This window comes from Centruroides vittatus, unplaced genomic scaffold (assembly GCF_030686945.1).
Source record: "Centruroides vittatus isolate TY-2023 unplaced genomic scaffold, ASM3068694v2 contig_766, whole genome shotgun sequence".
NCBI lineage: Eukaryota > Metazoa > Arthropoda > Arachnida > Scorpiones > Buthidae > Centruroides > Centruroides vittatus.
In genome coordinates, this window is record NW_027122495.1 from 118241 (window position 1) to 140371 (window position 22131).

The 22131-nt window shown below is 30.8% G+C and overlaps 1 protein-coding gene across 2 annotated transcripts in view; it reads right to left on the reverse strand.

Annotated features, from left to right (window-relative positions):
• LOC136981492 (RNA exonuclease 1 homolog) overlaps positions 1–22131 on the reverse strand; it is a 49458-nt gene that overhangs the window by 1086 nt on the left and 26241 nt on the right. The window contains exons 8-12 of one of the 2 annotated variants that reach the window (XM_067277797.1): positions 21680–21823; positions 19824–19937; positions 16687–16760; positions 7015–7128; positions 6758–6873 (exon numbers count right to left, since the gene is read on the reverse strand). In XM_067277797.1, coding sequence (XP_067133898.1) covers positions 6758–6873; positions 7015–7128; positions 16687–16760; positions 19824–19937; positions 21680–21823 — 562 coding nt within the window. Of the gene's footprint in view, positions 1–6757; positions 6874–7014; positions 7129–16682; positions 16761–19823; positions 19938–21679; positions 21824–22131 lie in introns of those variants that run through there. The other variant, XR_010881722.1, reaches the window with a different exon arrangement.

Below are 22131 nucleotides of genomic sequence, written 5' to 3' on the forward strand. Positions count from 1 at the left end.
ACTGGAAACAGGACAACTCGAGTAGTATCATATCTGATTTCAAGGTTAATATATCTGAAATGTTTAGAATCCTGAATTCCTTTGAAGTATTCCTTGTATCTTGTTCTTGATACTTTGGCTATTAAACTCTGTGAATATTCCAATTTTTGAAAAACTTGTTAAATTAGACCTGAGGAAATATAAAGCAATTAGCCTTGCTTTTCAACATCAATTATTGTATCAACAAGACAATGAAAGACGAATCTAATATATGCAAGATCATTTTTCATCAAGCCTCCGCTGAGAAACTCTTGAGAAAGCCTAATTGCAGAAGCATCATTAGATTCAAAGGTGTCCACAACATGCTTTATTTCATCAAAATTCTCTTCACGTGAAACACTGCCGCAACCCTGACTCCAATATGAGAAAAATTCAAGGAAGTAGAAGCAATCTGGGATAAGTCATTTGAACTGTTAAACTCAATTAGACATCTTCAAAAATACTTTAATGTTTGCTACAACTAATCTACACTTGAATACTAGTCCCATACAGTTTCTTGCATAGTGTAAATCAGTATTACGGCTCAAATTAATGCCCCTGGCCAAATCTGCCCAAGACATATTAGACACATCATTTAAAATGATAATAGGTGTACTTTTTGTATGTACTGTGTATGAAATATGCAAACTATTCTGTAGCCTGTCTACTTATAACTTGTGAACAATGTGGCATGTCAAACAAACCACTGGTTAGACCAGAAGATGGACAAGGTACAGTACAAAAGCTTTGAGATTATGAGATTTTCAAACAGCTTTGAGGTTATGAGATTTTCAAACCTTCTGCAACCTTCGGCAGCATCACTGACAAACTTCTAAAACGTCCATAGTCAAAAGGAATGTACAAAAACATTGTCAGGTGACAAACACAGTTACTATGTACTCTTCCACCAATCAATTATTCAACAATGATTAATCTGATGTTTCATTAAGTGATATTGAATACAATTATACTAATTATTGAATATACAGTGGAACCTTGGTATAAGACTGCTTTAGAATAAGTCCAATTCAGAATCGCCCTGTTTGGACAAAACAAATTTTGCTCGGTATACAACTTAATTCAATTATATGCACCATCTATGAACAAGTAGTACTATCGGTGTACTAGACCAGACTAGACGTTCATGGTCCCACAGTTTATAACTTTGTTACATTTCTTCTGATTTTAATTTGTAAGTAAAATTTTATTATTTTTATTAATCATGAATTGCAAAAAGGCAAATGAAAAGCAACAGAAAACTAAAAAAAATGACTAGAATCACAATGGAGCTGAAAAAAGAGATTGTTGAGAAATATGAAGATGGCATGTGTGTTCGAGATTTAAATGTTGCATACCATATTCCAAGAATGACGATATTGACAATCGTGAAAAATAGACATTATTAAATCTGCTAACGTTGCGAAAGGGGTTTAATCAATTTCTAAACAGATTATTAGTATTAAGGTGAGTTTGATTTGATTCTGATTTAACGATTTAAATAATATAATACAATATATGGTAATAACTTTAAAAATCTATAATAAAATTTATTTTTTTATTAATGTGCTCAAACAGTGTTTAAATTATTTTACTACCCCATTAATATATCATATCAAGAGGAGTTTTTTTATATGAGAACGGATTAATCATTTTTACATTACTTCTTATGGGAAAGGTTGGTTTGGTATATGTCCTATTCGGTATAAGTCCAACCATCAGGAATGGATTACGGTCGTATACCGAGGTTCCACTATATATATAATTGTTCTGCATCTTGTTCCATATTTTTTTGAGAGTTTTGTTGTAACAAAAAAAAAATGTAGTTCTTTTACAATTTAGATTCATCAAAAATGATTTTTCCATAGTATTTCTCCAGAAAATTTTTGACCATTGGGTTCTTCAATTTTCAAAGAATAATTAATATCTCCTGATATTATTGGAAAACATAAATGGAATTAAATTCTGTCAAGGTTTGCCTTCTTTTTTAATTCTATAATTTCAGCTGTAGCTATCTGTGTCTAAATACTAGATAATTTGAAATCTTTTATCAGGAGAAACAGTTCTTGCACACAAACTACACAGTATAAGACTCTTCCACCAGTTTTAAAAATACCAACGGCAATAGAAGTTTTTTCTTAATGCATGTTTATTCAGATTAAAATGTAAAAACATAAGCTACCGTCAATGAATTATTATATGTGAGATTATTCATGCACAGTCCTGCAAAAGGATAAAAGATTTATTGCATCCTCCATTCAATATTTTAATGACCAAAAATTTTAGTAAATATAAATGAAACCTCTGTCAAGTGTAATAGTTACTCTATTTTTTCTGACAACTGTTTTTGTGTAACACTCCAGACATTACTTATTATTATAAAGAAATTAATTAACTGTACCCAACACTTTCTTATAACTGGATAATAATACCAATAAAGAACATTGAAAATTTGCAAATGTTAATGACTGAATTAACACAAAAATATTCAAAGCAAACATCGAACATTTGAGTAAGTTTTAAATATAAATAATCATCAATCAAAAAGAGAAATGGGATTTATAAATTTAAATAAATCATTTCTAAAAACTTTTCTGCCTATTCATACTGAACACATTGAAACATCAAACAAAAAATTTACTTGTGAGGAATAGAGTTGGTGATATAATAACTTGGTCATGCTTGTTACTATCCTGCTTCAGAAGAAACATTTAAATCTCAAATACTTAGAAGCTCTGCAAGCAGTGATCAGGTCTATTTCTTAACTTATCTAAACATTTTGTACTTGATAAGTTAATTCATCACTTAGTTACAGAATGTGATATTGGTTTTTCAACTACACATATTTTTTAGATTTTCACTTATACAAGTCTAAGTAATTTTCTCATTAAAGAGAATTTAATATAAAAACTAAAATTTAAAATTTCTGTTATATCTGTCCTGCAACCAATTTCAAACAATAAATGGCATACCAAAACCCACTTTATGAAAAATATTGAGTTCATAATATAAAAACAAAAACTGGAACTGGTTTCTGGAACAAAAATATTCTTGATGTGGCTGATGTATTAAAATGAAATTAATTTATCAATAGTAAAAAAAATATGTTATTAAAAATTTATAACAGAGGTGACCAAACCTTATCACAATAAGAGATATACATTGCTTATAATAAAAATACACAAGAGCACATTATTATAACAGTATTGTATATTATATACAATTCTGGTATAATACAAGAGCCATCAGTAATGTTCTAGAAGAGTCACTTGTAGCTTGCAAGTGGCAGTTTGGCCACTTTATGAATAAAAATTGTATATCCATCGAATGTGTAAAACAAACTCATTGATATGATATTTGTTTTTGACCAATCTAATTAAAAAAAATTTAGCAACAAATTGTGTAACTTTCCTTGAAAACATTTAAAATTGCTTGTGGCACCATCTGTTTTAATATTTTATAAAAAATCTTTATATATATGTAGTTAATTATTATAAAATTGCAAAAAGCTTAATTTTGAGGCTAGAGAAGCATTTTATAAAAAAAAATTGTAAACTCCAATAACAAGTGTAAAAATCTTCATTAGGTTTAACCCCATCTGAGGTATGACAAGGGCAGATAGAGGGAGGTCACAAGCCCTCCTTTAACCACCGAAATTTAATAGCATCAATGTCCCTAATACACAAATCTCCCTGCATAATTTCAAAACTTTCAACAAACGATGCAGGAGTTAAGCTTCAAAGTGGATGACAAAACCTTGCTCCCTCACACACATACTAACATCCCATACATTAAAATAACCCAAAATACTTTGCATTTCTCAACATTTCAAGATTTTGAGTCCAAAAATGTAAAAATATTGGGAGTCATTTTTGACCAATTGTCATAATTTCCCTCTGTTGTATATAATAGCCAGGAATCCTATAAAATTTTAATTATTATTAGTGATGTAACGAATATTCGGTTACTACTCGGTATTTGGCCTAGTCGACCTATTTTTTGCTATTTGGCCAAATACAGAATATTTAAATCACTATTCGGCTGAATACCGAATACCTAAAAACAGGAGTAAGAAATAACAAAAACACAGTAAATTAATCATTTTGGTAACTTTTATTAATGCTGAACATTAAATTATAATTATTAAAGTTAATAAGAAATAGCATCTAACTCTAGTATTAAATTATTTCGTAATTAAATATTATTATAGCCTTTAACTAGCCCGATATCCTATGGATTGATGGCATGTAGGTTAGAATTTATCGGGCATTAATGCTATTGTTTATTAATCATGTTATATTCGTATTCGAGTATATTTTAATATTTTTTATGATATTTTAAAATGATTTATGAAACGTTTTATTGAAACTTATCGTATTTAATGAAAGAATTATTTATCTATTTCTAGAAGATGAGTGACTAATATATAATTTATTTTATATATAAAGAAAAGAATGAGCATTTCTCATTAATATTTAAAATCATGTTAATTTTAAAAATATTGACAAAAAACAATAGCAACAAAATATCACAAAACTTCACAAATAGAAACCCCCAATAATATATTTGAACTGTTCCACAACTGGGGTGAAACTAGACCTTATGTCCCCACTAAAGTATATCCTTAGGGTACTATTCAGTCTACAAATACGTAGTAAAAACAAAATTTTAGCGTTTAAAGAGTTAAAAAGATTGATTGCAAATAAAATAACATAACTTACATCTAAATACCAACAACTGCTGAATCATATCGGGCTATTTACAGCTATTACATAAATTATAAACCAATTTGACACTAGAGGTAGACGTTAAGTGCCATCTCATATTAACTTTAATAATTATAATTTAATTACCATATATCTCGACAGATAAGACGATAGTTGAATCAAAAAAAGGCCCCAAAAATCCGGGGTCGTCTTATAGGACAGATACAAAAAATTTGATTTAAATTTATATAAATTAAAACCATTATAAAAAAAAACGGACAAATCGTAATTATTTACTAATAGAGAGTAGGGTATGTGCACAAAATAGAATAGCCCATATGACGTTTTTGTGAATAGTCAAGATCATTACCCAAATGCCGAATCAGTGTGAATGCTTGCAACAATCTAAGGCAGTGCTGCCAGATGCAAGAAAATAAATTTGTTCATTTAAAAAATTATAAATAGGACATAACTCTGTATACGCTATACAGTATTATTATTCACTGATGATCACTGATCTAAACTAAATTCATAGGCCGTTGATAGTTTGGGGTCGTCTTATAGGACAGATATAAGCTAAAACTATAAAACTTCAATGAAAATTTATACCTCGTCTTATCCACCGAGATTTATGGTAATTAATTTAAATAATTTAGACCTACTGGAAGAAAAAATCGTAGTGACAGCAGGCCAATAGAGAGCAGGGTGTGCAATCCTTGTCATTATGTGGTTTGTGCGCCAATTTTTGTACGTGCGTTAATCAAGCCGAATAGTTTGGCAGAATATTCAGTATTCGGCCTCAGGCCGAATATACTATTCGTTACATCACTAATTATTATACAAATTAATTATATAGCTAAAAATATGTTTCATATTTTATCTATATAAATAAGTACAGGGTGTCACAAAAATTTGTAAACAAAAAAAAAAAAAAAAAAAAAAAAAAAATCACATAAAATCAACAAATTGGCACATTATGGTGAGGTTTGCATGGAGGCATATTTTTTTTATCATAAGAAAAAAATTTTTAGTTCAAATTTTCATTGATAGAAGGAACTGTACAGCTTGCATCACAAAAAATATACAAACAAATCCTTCAAAAAAATGAATAACTGTATATAATCAGTAGCTGGCGCAAATCAAGTTATTGCATACATTAAATGCAATGCTAAAATTGGTGGACAAGACACTTCTGATGAAACTGTTTAAAGCAGTGAATCAGTCATAGAAGCCATACAAAAGTTTCTAATGAAAAAAAAAAAAAAAAAAAAAAATGTAAAATGAAATAAAAGCCCAAATGCAAATGAGTAAATGTTAAATCATCTTGACTTCTTTTTTCCACACTGTTTACCATGTTCCATGATAATATGATGCTGCCCTCTAACAGTAAAAATTTGAAGTAAAATTTTTTCTTACAGCAAAAAATACACCTCCACAACAACTTTTTTGGTGTAAACCCCACTGTAATACACCAATTTGTTGATTTTATATAATTTTTTAAAAGTCATGAACTTTTGGCACAAACTATTTTAAAATTATATTCTGCTTAACTACAGCATTTTGAATTTACAATGATAATAATTGAAAAACGTCCATTTTCTTTGATTTCAGAAAACTAAGCAATTGTTATTATAAAGAATTTGAATTTTTGAAAAAAAAAAATTTTTTTACTTTTATAGAAAACCATCAAATGAAAACATTTACTTGCAAAAACTTTAATACAGATTTGTGTTTTTATTTTTCTATCAAACTAATATGTTTCTTCTGAGTTTAATGCAAACATATCATCATCAAGAATAAATTTTCCAATTTTAAAAATCTATACAACAATATCCTTCCATCTTAATATGATATTTTCATATTTATATTCTATGAAAATTTAATATTAATTATAAAAGGATTAAAATTATTTTACTTATATTTATGCAGTTTGAATAGATTTATCTGGAACTAAAAAAAGCAACAATTAATCTTGAATAATTGAAAATATAATGATACATGACATAACTTTTCAGAAAATATAAAATATTATTTACCGAGTATTTAAGTCCAAAATCTCATGTTCTGGTTTAACTAATGTTTCATATACAGGTTTCAGATCTGGACCAATTACTGTAATCCTTGTCAACTCTACACCAGCTGTACTATAACACTAAAAAAATTGAAATTTGTAAATTATTTAAATGGTGTAACACCATTTAAATAATTTCTTAACAATGAACTAATCATATTCTATATTTTATAGGAATTACTTAATTTTACAATAAAATGATAATAACAACTTAATTCTTACCATTTCACAATCCAATGCATAGCTTCCATAATTGTCATCAGGTGGAGGAGACTTAATCAATGTTTTCACATAACCAGACAAATTTTCTGTTTCATTGTTTTCAAACACATGGCCCTTTTAAGTAATTATAATAATGAATGTTCTATACAAGTCATAATATACAATTAGTAAAAACTATTTTCATCAAAGTACAGTGGAACCTCACTTAACAAGCATAATTCGTTCTAGAGTCTTACTCATAATGCAAAACAATTTTTCCCATAGAAATTAATGTAAAATATGATAATGTATTCCATGCCAAAAAAATGCTCAAATATTTTATGTATAACGTTTATTCAAAAAAAAATTTGTACAATATACACTGTTAAGGAGCATGAATCATCATCATCATCATTTCTTCTAGCACAAAATGAACCAGCCTGGAATGAGAATTCGATTTGCAGAAACAAAACGAAAAAAAAAAAAAATCACAGCTAATATGTTTGATAAACACTTCAAACAATATGCCAAATTATTGAGTTATGTAAAGGTTATAATTAAATATTAGAAATTAATTAATTTGACTAGAGATAGGCAGTTATGTTTCCATCTGGTATTAAATTTAATCCTTTTGCGACCGGGGTCCTGATCTATCGTAAGCCTAAATGTTAAGCAAAAAGGCCAGGGTACCAATTGATCGTTACCCTGCTAAAAATCGATTTTTATAAAATTTAACAACAACAGATGATAGCACTTGACAGCAGTGTCTTGTTTATTGTCTGTCTCACATATTTTTGTCCAGGTGGTGTTTTATTGACTTAAAAAATTTTAATTATCGCTTGTTTTTTCTCAATTTTTACTTTCTGATAATTTTTTATTTCATGTTTAGCATATTCATGCAATAATATTACTATAATAAGTTCATTCATGCTATAATAAGTTTATTCAGTTATAATATGTCAACTAGTTATAAATATTCAAGTTATGACCTTCAGTTCTGATACATATTTTTTTAATTTTTAATTTTTATTTTAATCGAAAACATCAGCAAAAGTTACATGTTGCTTCTGGTAATCATATGTTTATTACAAAAATATATAATCTCGTTCGATATGAAGTGAATAAACTAAAATAGTTCATTATATTAGTTGATAGCAGAATAAAGTTTTGATTTCAAACGAATGTTTGATATAATGTGCGATAATTTCACAACGAATAAACGTACATGCATAAGTGTTATATCGAATCGTACAGAACAATACTCTACATTGTTCTGGCTCAGAGCCAATAAGAATGAAGTAACCAGACAATGTTAATTTTGACAAAAAGTAAGAAATTTTCAAGTTTGAATGTCAATTATGATATATTTTTTTTCCTCATAAATTTCTCTAATAAAATTTATTAAAAAATATTGTATTTAAAACTAAAGATATTAGTAAATGTATGTGATTTTTTTTTCATATGAATATAATAATAATTTGATTTTTTATGAATTTTTAGATTTTTATTGCCTGACTGACCTTAACTGACTATATTGCCCTCAGTACGTTTACAAAGTAAACGTAAACAGGGGGGTGGACAAACAGGGGCAAAAGGATTAATAATTATAAATAGTTAATTTTTAATTCAAACGTTTCTAAAATTTAATTTGAAATCGGTCATTAAATTTAATGACCCAAGAATTTGGCATATCGTTTGGTGTGTTTATTATATAACGGGTTTTGGTTGTTGTTGTTTATAAGTAATATGTGTGAACACAAGTTTGGAAAAATATGTGATCGCAAGTAACACTAAGATGCTAGTGGAAGGAGTGCTAAACACAGACTGATGGAGCATGTTGCATGTGCACAATTTGGGACTTCCCCTCTCCTCACCACTCATTATGCAAAATATCGCTCGTTAAGCAAGGCAAATTTTTACAATTTGTTTTGCTTGTTATGCGAAATACTTGTTGTATGAGGTGCTCGTTAAGCAAGGTTCCACTGTAATTAATTAAAGATTTATATCAACATCCCAAAGTCTGATGTATTAATTGTGACAATTGTTTGGCTTAATTAAAGATAATTTAATTGTTAGATTAAGATATAATGAACATCATAAATAAAATAATAAAACTACTATAAAATTAATTTACACTTACAGAATTCAAATTGTTTTGAGGGGAAAAAAATATTCTTTATATAATAGAATCTAATAGTATGAAGAATGTAACAATGTTGAGATAAGATATTTACTCTTGAAATAGCATTTATAAACAGCTAAAATGATTCTCATGAAAACTTCACATGTTGGGAAGGCCTTTGATAGGGCTCATAGCTTAATATTTTCCTGTTCTTCGTTAATTTAAACTAGTTAAGTAACGCTGTATCAGCGTGTAGTCAGAACAAAGCTGCTCGCACCTTTATTTTCTAGATCAGTGGTTCTTAACCTTCTTATACTTGTGGCCCATCAAATATTTCATAATTTTTTTTGTTACTCCCATTTTTTTAATATTAATTTATATTTGTTAAATTATCTATAATAAATTGATTTTTTTATTATTACTTTATTTTTTATATAATAAATGTAAATCGTAACTTTATTATTTCATTATCTATTTAAATAACATTCAAACTTCACAGTAAAACACAAAAACTCATTAATTTTTAACAAAAAATAAGAAACATGTCGATAAATCGATCCAAAGTCGATGCTAAAACTAAAACTAAAACACCCACAACTTGTAAAGATTTTGCATATCTTTTGCAAAAATATTTAAATTTTTAAAGCCTACTATTAAGCCTACTATTTTTCCTAATTATTTTTAAAATTCCAAGCATTAATAGTTTCTTAAACTGCTTTGGAATAATAGAAGTAAATACTGCGGTGTAAGTAGAATATTTGCATTTATTTCTTCTGTACTAACAAAGTTGTATGTAGGAAGAAATAAGAAATAAATAAAAATAACTAAATAGGAAAACTTTATCTTATTTCATTTTTAAATACGATATTCGGTTATACATCAATTTTCTTTTTATTATAGTCTGAAGGAAATTTTGCATAATTTGGCGGCCCCCTGGCAAACTTCTTATGGACTCCCAGGGGGCCGCGGCTCCCCTGTTAAGAATGACTGTCTAGATTATGAAGAAAAAAAGAAACAAAGAATCATTCGTTCTCAACAATATATTTGATTTCTATTGGATCACTTAAAGGTACATAGATAAGGTCAGAATAAGCCATTAATTAATTGCTATGCCAACGTCTCATGAAACTATCACTATGGGCCTTGGGCTTACAGATTGACTCGTAGCGATCTTTATTGTAACTCTTTAAAAATATGTCAGTTATTTTTTTCACTCAACTCAATGTAACACAGGTAAGCTGTTTTTTTCCCCCTATATCTATTTTGATATTTGGAAGAGTTAATCCCTGTGATTTATGTATAGTCATCGAGTATGCTAAGGTAAGGGGAAACTGTCTACCAGATGGCAATATGCTGTCATCGTTCGAAGAGCGTGTTATGGGGATTATTGGAAACAGATTACCATAGATGAAAGGTCCCTGATAGCTATCGAATTCCACTAAAATAAACAGAGGAAGAGCTGGAGGGCAAGCATTAGGAGCATGTATAATGTAGCGTATAGTTCCTAGTGAACCATTGACAAGACCTCCTTGCACCCATAAGTTGACTCTCGGCATAATTCTGGCATTAACTGAGAGATTCAAATACTTGGAGAGACCAAGAGTTGAGTCATCTTTGGACGAAAGCAGGGCAATATGTGGAGTGTTTTCAGATGCTATATAAGCAAGAGGGCATCCAGTTGACTGCAAGCAGTCTTCGTTGCTTTGTTTAACTTGCTCGTTTGTTGGATATAGCTCTACTGCTATTTGGAACTGATCAACTTTATCTCTGGATAAATAGCTTGATTTCTTGTCGTCAGAATGTTCAGATCTGTATCAGAGAAATCACCCGAAGCTAGATGTTGTAAGACATCTGTGAAGGAACTGTCAGTAATTCTGATAGACAAAATAGCACAAAGTTCAATGAACTTCTCAAAAGAATCAAATGCGAATGTAATGTAATGTCCCACCTTGTTGGAACATTACATTGTAAAAAACACTCAAGGAGAGAGGAGTATCTTTAACAGGAGGAAGTTGACAAAAATCACCAAAAAAATAAAGAATCCACGAAACGGCTCATCTTTCTCAAGGTTCATCTCCCTCAATCTTCTCTCGATCACGTAAAGCATTCTTGCACCAATCATTGACATTTCATCGACGATGATGAATTTGAGCAACTTCATCTCAATCTGGAATCTCTGTGCAGCTTCTCCATTTAGAGAACGAAATTTTGTACTAACGATAGGAAGACGAAGGAAAGAATGGATCGTAAAGCCATCAATATTGATTTCTTTTTAAAACGTGGAGCAGCAGCAAACTTTTTCAAACTTACTATTCTATAAAGATTCTTTATATTTGTTATGTATCTAGTTAGTGATAACATTTACCTTTCAAAATTATCGTTTTAATGCTTGTCATATTTTCCGACCACTAGATGACGTTTCTACATGTGCGTGCAGGAAGCGACTAACACTTGACTTCATGCATTCCTTGTCAACATTATAACTCTAAAATGAATTGTCCGATCTTGATGAAATTTTCTGGGACGACTCATCATCACTCAAGGATGAACTGATTAAAATTTCAACTCTCAAAAATGATCCATTTTTGTAGAACTGGAGATAGGGGTCGAAATGAAGATCGCATTTTTCTTCAGTATGGATCATTTTTGAGAGTTGAAATTTTAATCAGTTCATCCTTGAATGATGATGAGTCGTCCCAGAAAATTTCATCAAGATCGGACAACTCATTCTAGAGTTATAATGTTGACAAGGAATGCATAAAGCCAAGTATTAGTCGTCACTTCGTTCCGACAATAATAATATGATTACTATATTTACTCACATATAAGTTAATCTTGCATATAGGACGAGGTGCGACTTTAAAGATCAAAATAAAAAAGATTAGATTTATTAATACAATTCTAATTTTATTTCGTTTAATCACAAGTTAAATATCAAATGAATGTAAATGCACACATTGTCCTGCCGAAATTACCAGCATTTTAAACTTTAAGGAAAAATCTCATAAAATCGACATAATTTGTTCACGTAAAACTGGACAATTGGAAAACTTTTTTTTGCCAATTCTTAACAGTTGAATACACTTATGAGTTTCTCTAAATCCTGATTTCCGAATAATCATCTGTTTTCATGTGGGAATGGATTAAAACTTATATCGAGCTCCCATGTGATTTTGGAATTTCAATCTGGAATTCAATTCAAAAACTTTGCTTTTCTTATTGCTATTCATCTTTACTCCTGACAATACACAAGAACAATTCAAATGACCCAGATAAAATACTTTTGTTTTTAAACACTATCTAGTGAAAAATAAAATACAGTTCACAAAAATTATTGCAAAAATGCAAAGAATCCTTGGCTCACACATTTAGAACGACCTAGGTTTTTGAAGCAGTGAAAAATGAATAAAAACCTTGTCTTATATACGAGTAAATATAGTATATTAAATCAAAATTGTTCGTATTGTCTTTGTCAATTATTTACAACTCTGATATTGTTTCTTTTTAAATAATAATAATAATAATAATAATTATTTAAAAAGAAATAAGTATAAGAAATAATAATAATAATAATAATAACTCTCCCATGGTCACCACCTGGTCGTGGTGGGAGAGCCCAGTAATATTACTGATCCATAGGGCAATGCAGGCTGGAGCACAAGCTCCTGGTAGGGACACCCATGCCAGTAATGTCTATGGGAAGAAATGAAGCTAAGAGTGACCACACACCCACATTCTGTAGAGATATGTATCATGGTAGTAACCAGATCTAATGTGATACCGGCTCGGACGTCGCCCGGGTTAACAAGGTCCGCGTTCGTGAGTTAGGCAGAGGCTCACGTTCGAAAAATAGGCTACAGTCTCCCTTGGTTACCGGTGGCGAAAGCAGCACCGGCCCAAGCATGGCTACTGCAATGCCCTCAACAGATGTGAGGAACAAACCCAGCCTTGGTGTTTCTGTGGCAATGCATCCACAGACCACAAAGACTGGAAAACCACGCCAACGGATGAAATGGACGGTAGAAATGAACGAGTTTATCATCCGTACTTACTACACCATCACAAAACTCGAAACAAACATGACAGCATACAGACAACAACTACACCATAGATTCACACAACAGTATCATCACCTCACTGTCACCGAACAAAGGGTTGTTGATCAAAAAAGAACAATTATACACAACAACCTTATTCCACAAACAACACTTGAACTTATCAAACAACAGGTTGCTGATCAAATACATCAACAGACAGAAACATCTAACATTAATGAAGATCATGTAACCTGTCAGGATAATCCAGTAACAAGCATTGATAATAACACACATACAACAATTAGCACTAATGATACTACAGACACTTCCTTATCCATCACTGATAACATAGACATAGATTTAGTTAATACGCTCTCACTTATATTTCAGGAAACACTCACTAAATATACAGGTACAGATCCCACACAAAGACGACGAATACCAAAAATCAACACGTCGAAGGAAGTAGGAAAAACACTAAATTATGTAAACACTCACTTACTACCACACTACATTCATTCAATTTCTACACTCGCAGACATTCATACATTAGTTTATGCTGGGGCAGTCACAGTAGTGACACACCATGGACTGAAAGTACAATCACAGACAAATACACAGAAAACACAATTCTATCACAAGCCTGCCTGGCAGAGAAGAATAGAAACACAAATAAATGACATTAGACAGCAATTAGGCAGGCTGACACAATACACTAAAAACAACATAACACCCAAATTAAGGAAACAGCTCAAAAACATTTTCAAGAAAATAAAAACACACACAAAACATGAACATCACAACACACGCATTACAGAATACATTGATACACTAAAACAAAAACTTGCTGCCAAAGCACGTAGACTCAAACGATACAAAACATGTACACTACGAAAACAACAAAATAAATTATTTACAAACAATGAAAAACTCTTTTACAGACAAATTAATAACAAAGCAAACACTGATACACAGCACAGTGGCACACCAACAGAAGAAGAACTCACAACATATTGGTCTTCTCTTTGGTCCAGTGCTGTCACGCACAATGCTGAAGCAGGCTGGATCGAGGAGGAGAACAAAAACTTACACAACATACCAACTATGCCCTGTGTTGAAATAAGCATACGTGATTTCCAATACACTGTTAACAGAACACACAACTGGAAGACACCTGGTGTAGACAACATTCACAATTTCTGGTACAAAAAGTTTACATCACTGCACCAGGAACTAGCTAAACACCTAACACACATCATCATCAATCCACAAAACATGCCAAATTTTCTTACTCAGGGCATCACCTACATGAAACCTAAAAACAACAATACCACAGACCCCACACAATACAGACCAATTACATGTCTTCCAACACTCTACAAATTATTGACATCCTGTATTGCAAACAAAATATACAAACATGTTGAAGAACACGACATTCTAACAGAACAACAAAAAGGTTGCCGTAGAAATCACAAGGGATGCAAAGAACAGTTACTCATAGATTCAGTCATTCTACGGCAAGCACACAAACAACACAGAAACATACACATGGCATATATAGACTACAGAAAAGCATTCGACAGTGTTCCACACAGTTGGCTGCTACATATTCTACACATGTACAAAATACATCCATCACTCATTGCATTCTTTCAAAACACTATGCAGCACTGGAGAACAACACTACATCTCAGGGTTAGTAACACTTCCATACAAACAAACCAAATTTTTATTAGGCGAGGAATTTTTCAAGGAGATTCCTTGAGTCCTCTCTGGTTCTGCTTAGCCCTGAACCCATTATCCAACATGTTAAACAACACGCAATATGGTTACAATATCAGGCATGAAAAAACAACACAGTATACACTGTCACATCTCATGTACATGGATGACATAAAACTTTATGCATCCACACAAAAACAACTTCATCAACTCCTACAAATCACACATTCATACACCAAGGACATACAAATGGAATTTGGCCTAGATAAATGCAAAACACTTCACATAGAAAAAGGAATCCTGAAGAAAGAAGATTTTGCACTTGGAAATGGAGACGTTATTGAATCCATGGAAGAGGGCGAGTTCTACAAGTATTTAGGATTCCAACAGGCCAAACTAACAGAACATGCACAAATAAAGCAAAGATTAATTAAAGAATACCAAAGTAGGTTAAATGCTATTCTCAGAACACAGTTAAATGCAAAACACACAGTTAAAGCAATAAACACATATGTCATCCCAGTACTCACATATTCTTTTGGAGTTATACATTGGACTCACACAGATCTTGAGCAACTCCAAAGGAAAACAAGAACAACACTTACTAAGCATAAACAACATCATCCTAAATCCGCCACAGAAAGATTAATCCTTCCACGTAAAGATGGCGGGCGTGGCCTGATTGACATAGTTAACCTTCACTACAAACAAATACAGTTACTGCGAGAGTTTTTTTTATGAAAAACAAGAAATATCACAATTACATAAAGCAGTAACTCTAGCAGACTCGAATAACACACCATTAAACTTACACTCACATAATATGGACACAACACAACATATAAAAAGCATAGACACCATTAAGCAATCGTGGGCTCGAAAGGCACTCCATGGCAGGCATCCTTATGATCTGGCCCATGATTTTGTTGACAAAACTGCGTCAAACAGCTGGTTAGCTCGGGGATGCCTCTTTGGGGAGACGAAAGGATTCATGATTGCCATACAGGATCAGGTCATAAATACTAAAAACTACAGAAAACACATACTCAAAGATGCAACACTCACAAATGACACATGCAGAAAATGTCACATCATGTCAGAAACTATACAACACATCACCTCTGGTTGCAAGGTCTTGGCACAGACAGATTATTTACACAGACATAATCAAGTAGCAAATATAATACACCAAGAGCTTGCAAGGAAACACAAATTAGTAGACATCCACGAACCATATTACAAATACATTCCACAGACAGTATTGGAAAACAACACGCACAAAATGTACTACGACAGAGCCATAATCACAGATAAAACAATTTACCACAACAGACCAGACATCACACTCATTGACAAACACAATAAAATCACATACATTATAGACATATCCATTCCAAACACTCACAATATACAAAACGCATGCACTGAAAAAATTAGCAAGTACACAGAACTTGCCCAGGAAATAAGGCATCTGTGGAGGATGGATAGGGTGCTTATTGTACCTGTTGTTCTCTCCTCTACAGGTATCATACCACACACACTACACAAAAGCCTGGGCACATTACAATTGAATAGAAACACATACATCACACTACAAAAGGCCACTATATTGAATACATGTCATATTGGGAGAAAATTCCTGAATACAGACACACACACTGATACACTTCTTTAATTTCTGTTTTGGTTACTATGCCTTGACTTTGGTCCGGCATATTACACAGCCACCGGTGTTAACCGAGTATATCTCACTTAACCCAACATAATAATAATAATTATTATTATGAAAAATTTACCCTACTTACCTACCTTAGCAACACAGCATCCATCTGATAGAGAATCACCTTGACAACAGGAATATCTACTTTCAATAGCTCCTGCAACTAAATTTGACAATAATAAATTCCTCACATTAGCAATATAAATTAGGAAAAGCCTAACATTACATCTACAAAGTTAAAAATTTACATTCTATGGTTCACAAAATAAAGATAATCCAGATTAACCTTTTGCATTCCAAAAATTTATTATGAGCAACCCACAACCCTAAAAAAATTTTCTGGATCCAAGTACCCAAACTTACACTATGACACTTTCAGTATTTTTTGGATAAAAAAAATTACACAATGATTAGCACTCGTGATTTTACACACAATATTGTCATATTAACACATGTAGCTATGATGTAAATATTTGTCATTGCAGTATGTATGCTTGTATTCACAATTTAAATGTATAGCCACTGTAGAGCCCAAGGAATTGTGATACATACTGTGCAAGTTGTTGCAGAAGCAAATGTGTACTTTTGGTGTATACTATGGATGCTGCTACAAATTTTTAGCTATGGTGTGATACAAGCTCCATTCTTATTCTGGGAAATACTAATAGTGCATATGTTACTGTGAAAGACCGAAATTAGAGAATGTTGATATTATCTGGTGAATGTCTACATATACAAAATATGTTGGTGAAAGACCAAATATTTGGTTATATTATACATTCAAACAATCGCTGGTGTATGTCGACAAGCACGGATAAGCTTTGGTGGAGGTCGAAATGACACCTAAGGAGCCAATGTTGACAGAGAGGTGACAGTCCGTCGCCAAATCCTTTGTGGGTAGCCGGAGGTAGGACAAAATTGTACCTCTTTTCCCAGCAACAGTTTGGTGGAAACCGCCCACTTTGTCACTGGATGACATTTTTGTTCTTTTGATCCTGTAAGGTGGGGATTGGTTTGTCAGCTTTATACCTGTAATCAGTTTGTAATTTGTAAAGAAAAGTTACTTTCCATAGATGAAATTTCTTCTCAAGAAATATTGCTGAGAGCAGTAGCTGCAGCTAATTCAAAAAGTGGAGGGCAAGGCTATACAAGCTGTCATTGCAAAAAAAAGTGTTCCACAAATAAATGTAGTTGTAAAAGCAAGGGACTCTTATACAATTCAAAGTGCTATAACAGTTGAAGTTGTTGCAATAAATAAAATTGTATAACATTAATCACATAATTTATGTATAAGTTTATTATTATATTATTTTCTTTAATGATTTAGAATGTACAGTTTGTTTTAGGTTCAATAGTTTATTTACATGTGCTATTACTTAAGCTTTCTCCTATTTTGACATTAAAAAGTTGCATTTTTGTCTTAATGTAATAAAAATATTTTTATTCAACATTCACCATCGGGTGCATGCTGAATGTCGACATTTGCCGGTGTAAGTAAGAAATAATGATACTTAGCAAATATTTCATACATACACGAAATGACTGTGTGAATGTTGACTCTCACCGGAGAATGTCGACATTTGCCAGATATCGGTCATTCACAGTAACATATATAAATAATGTCATGTCATGATCAACAAAATCTTTTTCATTTGTGCAATTTCAGATGTATAAATTAATCCATGATTACATGTACTTATTTTTGAACATACTTATAGGCAAAAGCAAGTGATTCCCTGCTGATTTTCATGCATTATTATGCTGTATGTAATTGCAATTCCTCAAATTTGACAAGTCTGAAATATCCTATAATGTATCTTTGTCTTCTCCATACATACCAAATTTCATCATCATATGTTGTTTAGTTTACAAGATATTGTTTTGTTCAGAGAACAATGTTCTTCAAACTTTCTGATAGCATTCACTAATGTGTATGGAGAATAAATAATAAAGTCTAATGTTAAACAAGTTCAGCTGAGGTTTCTCAGCTGAACTTCTTTAACATTAAAGAGAATAATTTAAGAATTGTTAATTTTGTAATTTTAATTCTCTAATTATTACAAAGTTAAAAAAAATAATTTAAGAGAACTACTCAAAATGATCTTCACAAACATGGACATACAATTGTATACAAAAAAAAAAAAAAAAAAACCAGTGACTTGTGCACATGGTCTAACATGTATTCAAAAGAACAGTTTTCAATATTTAAAATAAAGAGCTTTAGTTTGTATGTACTGATAATAAAGGAGCAGTGTTATCTTAAAATTGGTTCATGATATGATTTTTGACCTTGGCCGTTTTACAAAATAAGGGGGCGTGGCAAACGGCAGGCTAAGGGTTAAACTTATTTTTGACATTAGAATCTATCCCTAAAATATTGGCATTTAATTCAGTTACACCCTGTATATTTTTTGAAATAAATACAAAATTTCTTCACAATGTGTACAATAGTATACAATTTTCTATTGAGCATATCTGAGGCAAGTTTAACAGAATGATTTAACATCCTAAAAAGTCCATAATACAATTTATTTCATTACATTCTGTAGAAAACTGCTTAAAATCTAAAGTGTAAATTGCATATAACAACAATTACAGATATACCTCGAATTACGTTGTTCTCGATTATAAGTCGTTTGTCAAAAAAGCATATGGAAAAATAAAAATCAAGTTTAAGTCATTTTATTCGACTTGACATCTGTCCGCCACAAATATTGAAGTCGTAATATCACTAGAAAAGTGTTAAAAGCATGCAAAATCATATTAAAATATGTACATTTACAGTAAATGTTAATATAATCATCATAAATCCTAGAAAACGAAACATGAAAACATCTGTGTTTCTGTGTCATCTTACTTAGCAGTCTGTAAGTGCTCATTATTGGCGTTTTCCACTGTAGTTTAACTTACGTCGTAACTATACAAGTAAATTCGACTTACGCCGTTTTTCAACTTATGTCACCTCTCCTAGAACCAATTACCGACGTAAGGCGAGGTATACCTGTACAATAGTGTGCATAAAGTGTATGTAGACTGACCTGATATTTTATGTAATGAGAATTTAAAATTTTTTAATCTAATTTTATAAATTACTCAATAAAAAAAAAATTATCTTTTAAGATTTCCAATATCTGTACTTTTAATTTCTATTTAATTTTAATTAATGCATTGTTATCAAAAGTTTTATATTTTACGTTTTTTATAAAATAAAATTTCATTAACTTACTTCTCCGTTTCCATAGACGACCCCAATGATAAATACATTCTTCTTCTTTAACATATTTTCCTTTCACTGTTACTCTGTATTTTGTTTGACAACGACAGCAGGTTCTTTCTAAAGCTAAAAGAAAAATTCAAAGAAAATACAGATACAAAAATTATTTCACAAAGTATAAAATTTTTAAAAAATAATTAAAACTATCAGTCTCACAGCAATAGATAAATATGGAACAAAAACTATATAACTCATATAATTCTCAACTACTTAATAACAAAATGTATAGTGAATACCATATGTAATTTACAACATTAAGACACAATTAATATAATTTCTGGAAAAATTTCTTTTTTGATATTTGTTATATATTGTAGAAATAAAATCATTTAAATCTTGTACTGAGGAGATTGATGATAAAACTTATTTTGCTGTTCTAAGGCCGCGACTCCACTAGCCGTAAAAGGGCCGTAAAACCCCTCACCGTAAAAGCTTTTAATCATGTGACCATGATATTTTACGCCTGAGCAGGTCGTAAAAGCGAGTTGAACACTGCTCAACTCGCTTTTACGTTGGTTTTACGACCTGCTCGGGCGTAAAAGCTTTTACGGTGAGGGGTTTTACGGCCCTTTTACGGCTAGTGGAGTCGCAGCCTAAGTCTTTGCATGAAGTAACTTTGTAAAAATAACCCTATTTGCAGTCCCACAAAATTTAATTAAATGAGAAAGGCAATAAACTACATTTTTAAAACTCTTGCTGTAACAATAATATTTCTTTTTGTTTCACTAAATATTATTACTGTAGAGGAGTTTGACTGTTTAGTAATACACAGAAGAGAAACTTCATATTTGCAGAGTTACTTTCTGAAAAATTGCTATGAATATAGAAATCAAAAATATGGAAAGGAATACATTGAAAAAACACAGATTGATTAAAATTAAAAGTGCATTTTCACATCAAGAAATTTCATTCATTTTATTTCAAATTAAAAGTTAATAAATAGTTATCACTGGAATATACTTATTCTTAAAAAACTTGTGATTTTTTTTTTTTTTTTTTTTTTTTTTTTGAAAATTAAACAACCATTTTGAGTAACATAATATACATTCTTCAATTCTTTTCTTAAATTTAAGATGTCTTCCCATAGGAAGTATTCACTAAACATTTCATTAAATCTCCTGAGGGCTTAACATTCTGTTAAAACTTTTTCAGAATTAGTAAGTTTTCTGAAAAATTTTAACCTTGATAAAATCAAAGGATTAACAGAATGTTCATTTCACAAATCTATATTTTATGGTAAATCATTTATGATGAAAACAGGAACAACCACAGCTACTGATTTTCCTTCCAGACAAAATAAAAATGCTAGATTGCAAACAAACAGTCTACCATTTTAACTTTGTCTTTAAGCGACATCATTTCCTTTGATCTTTTTGGTATTTTGCCTATAGAAGTTTTTAGTTTAAACAACACTGCTGATTTGTAAAAATAGAAGAAAAAATTAACTAAAATTACAATGCAGATTACATTAATATAAAAAAACAACATTTACTATTTGTGAATGAGTGCACACTAAAATAAAGTGAGAAATTATGAAACATCATCCAATAGCATTATCTAATGTTTCACAATACAAATTGCATTAGAATATATTTAAAATAATAGTATTAAAAATCTTTTAATCTGCTACAATTGTTAATCATTTAGCAAATAACAAATCTAAATTTTGCTTATTTAGTAAATAAGTAAAATTTAGATTTGTGAATATGAATTTGAGTATAGGTTGAAACAATTTCATATCATATATCAGAAAATACAGATTTAACAAAAATGATGTAAAATTTCAAATAAAATAAATTTAAACTTACGATTATTGCAAACTGGCTTTTTCTGGTAAGAATTTGTAATGATTGCTTTTCCTGGATTAGCTGGATCCAAGCGTGGAAAACCATTTTCCTCTAACTGCTTCTCAGTCATAATATAAGGTTTCAATAAATTATATAGTTTTTTGCCTAGATTTTATTAAAAAATAATTTATATTGATTTTGTAAATATATTATTGATATTTGTAGTACAGTAGAGCGTTGTTAATAGGAACATTGGTAATAGGAATGGCCGGTAATCGGAACAATTTTCAGTCGGAGTGTGTCGTACTGAATCAAACATTTTTGATACTAGATTTACTTCTAAATTATAATTTTCATGTTTTTTATATTCTTCAATATATTTATTTTGTTTGTACAAAATGAAGAAATAATTTTTAACGATACGATAGCCTTGATTATTATTATAAAAATTTTCGTTAGGCTTAAAATCGACG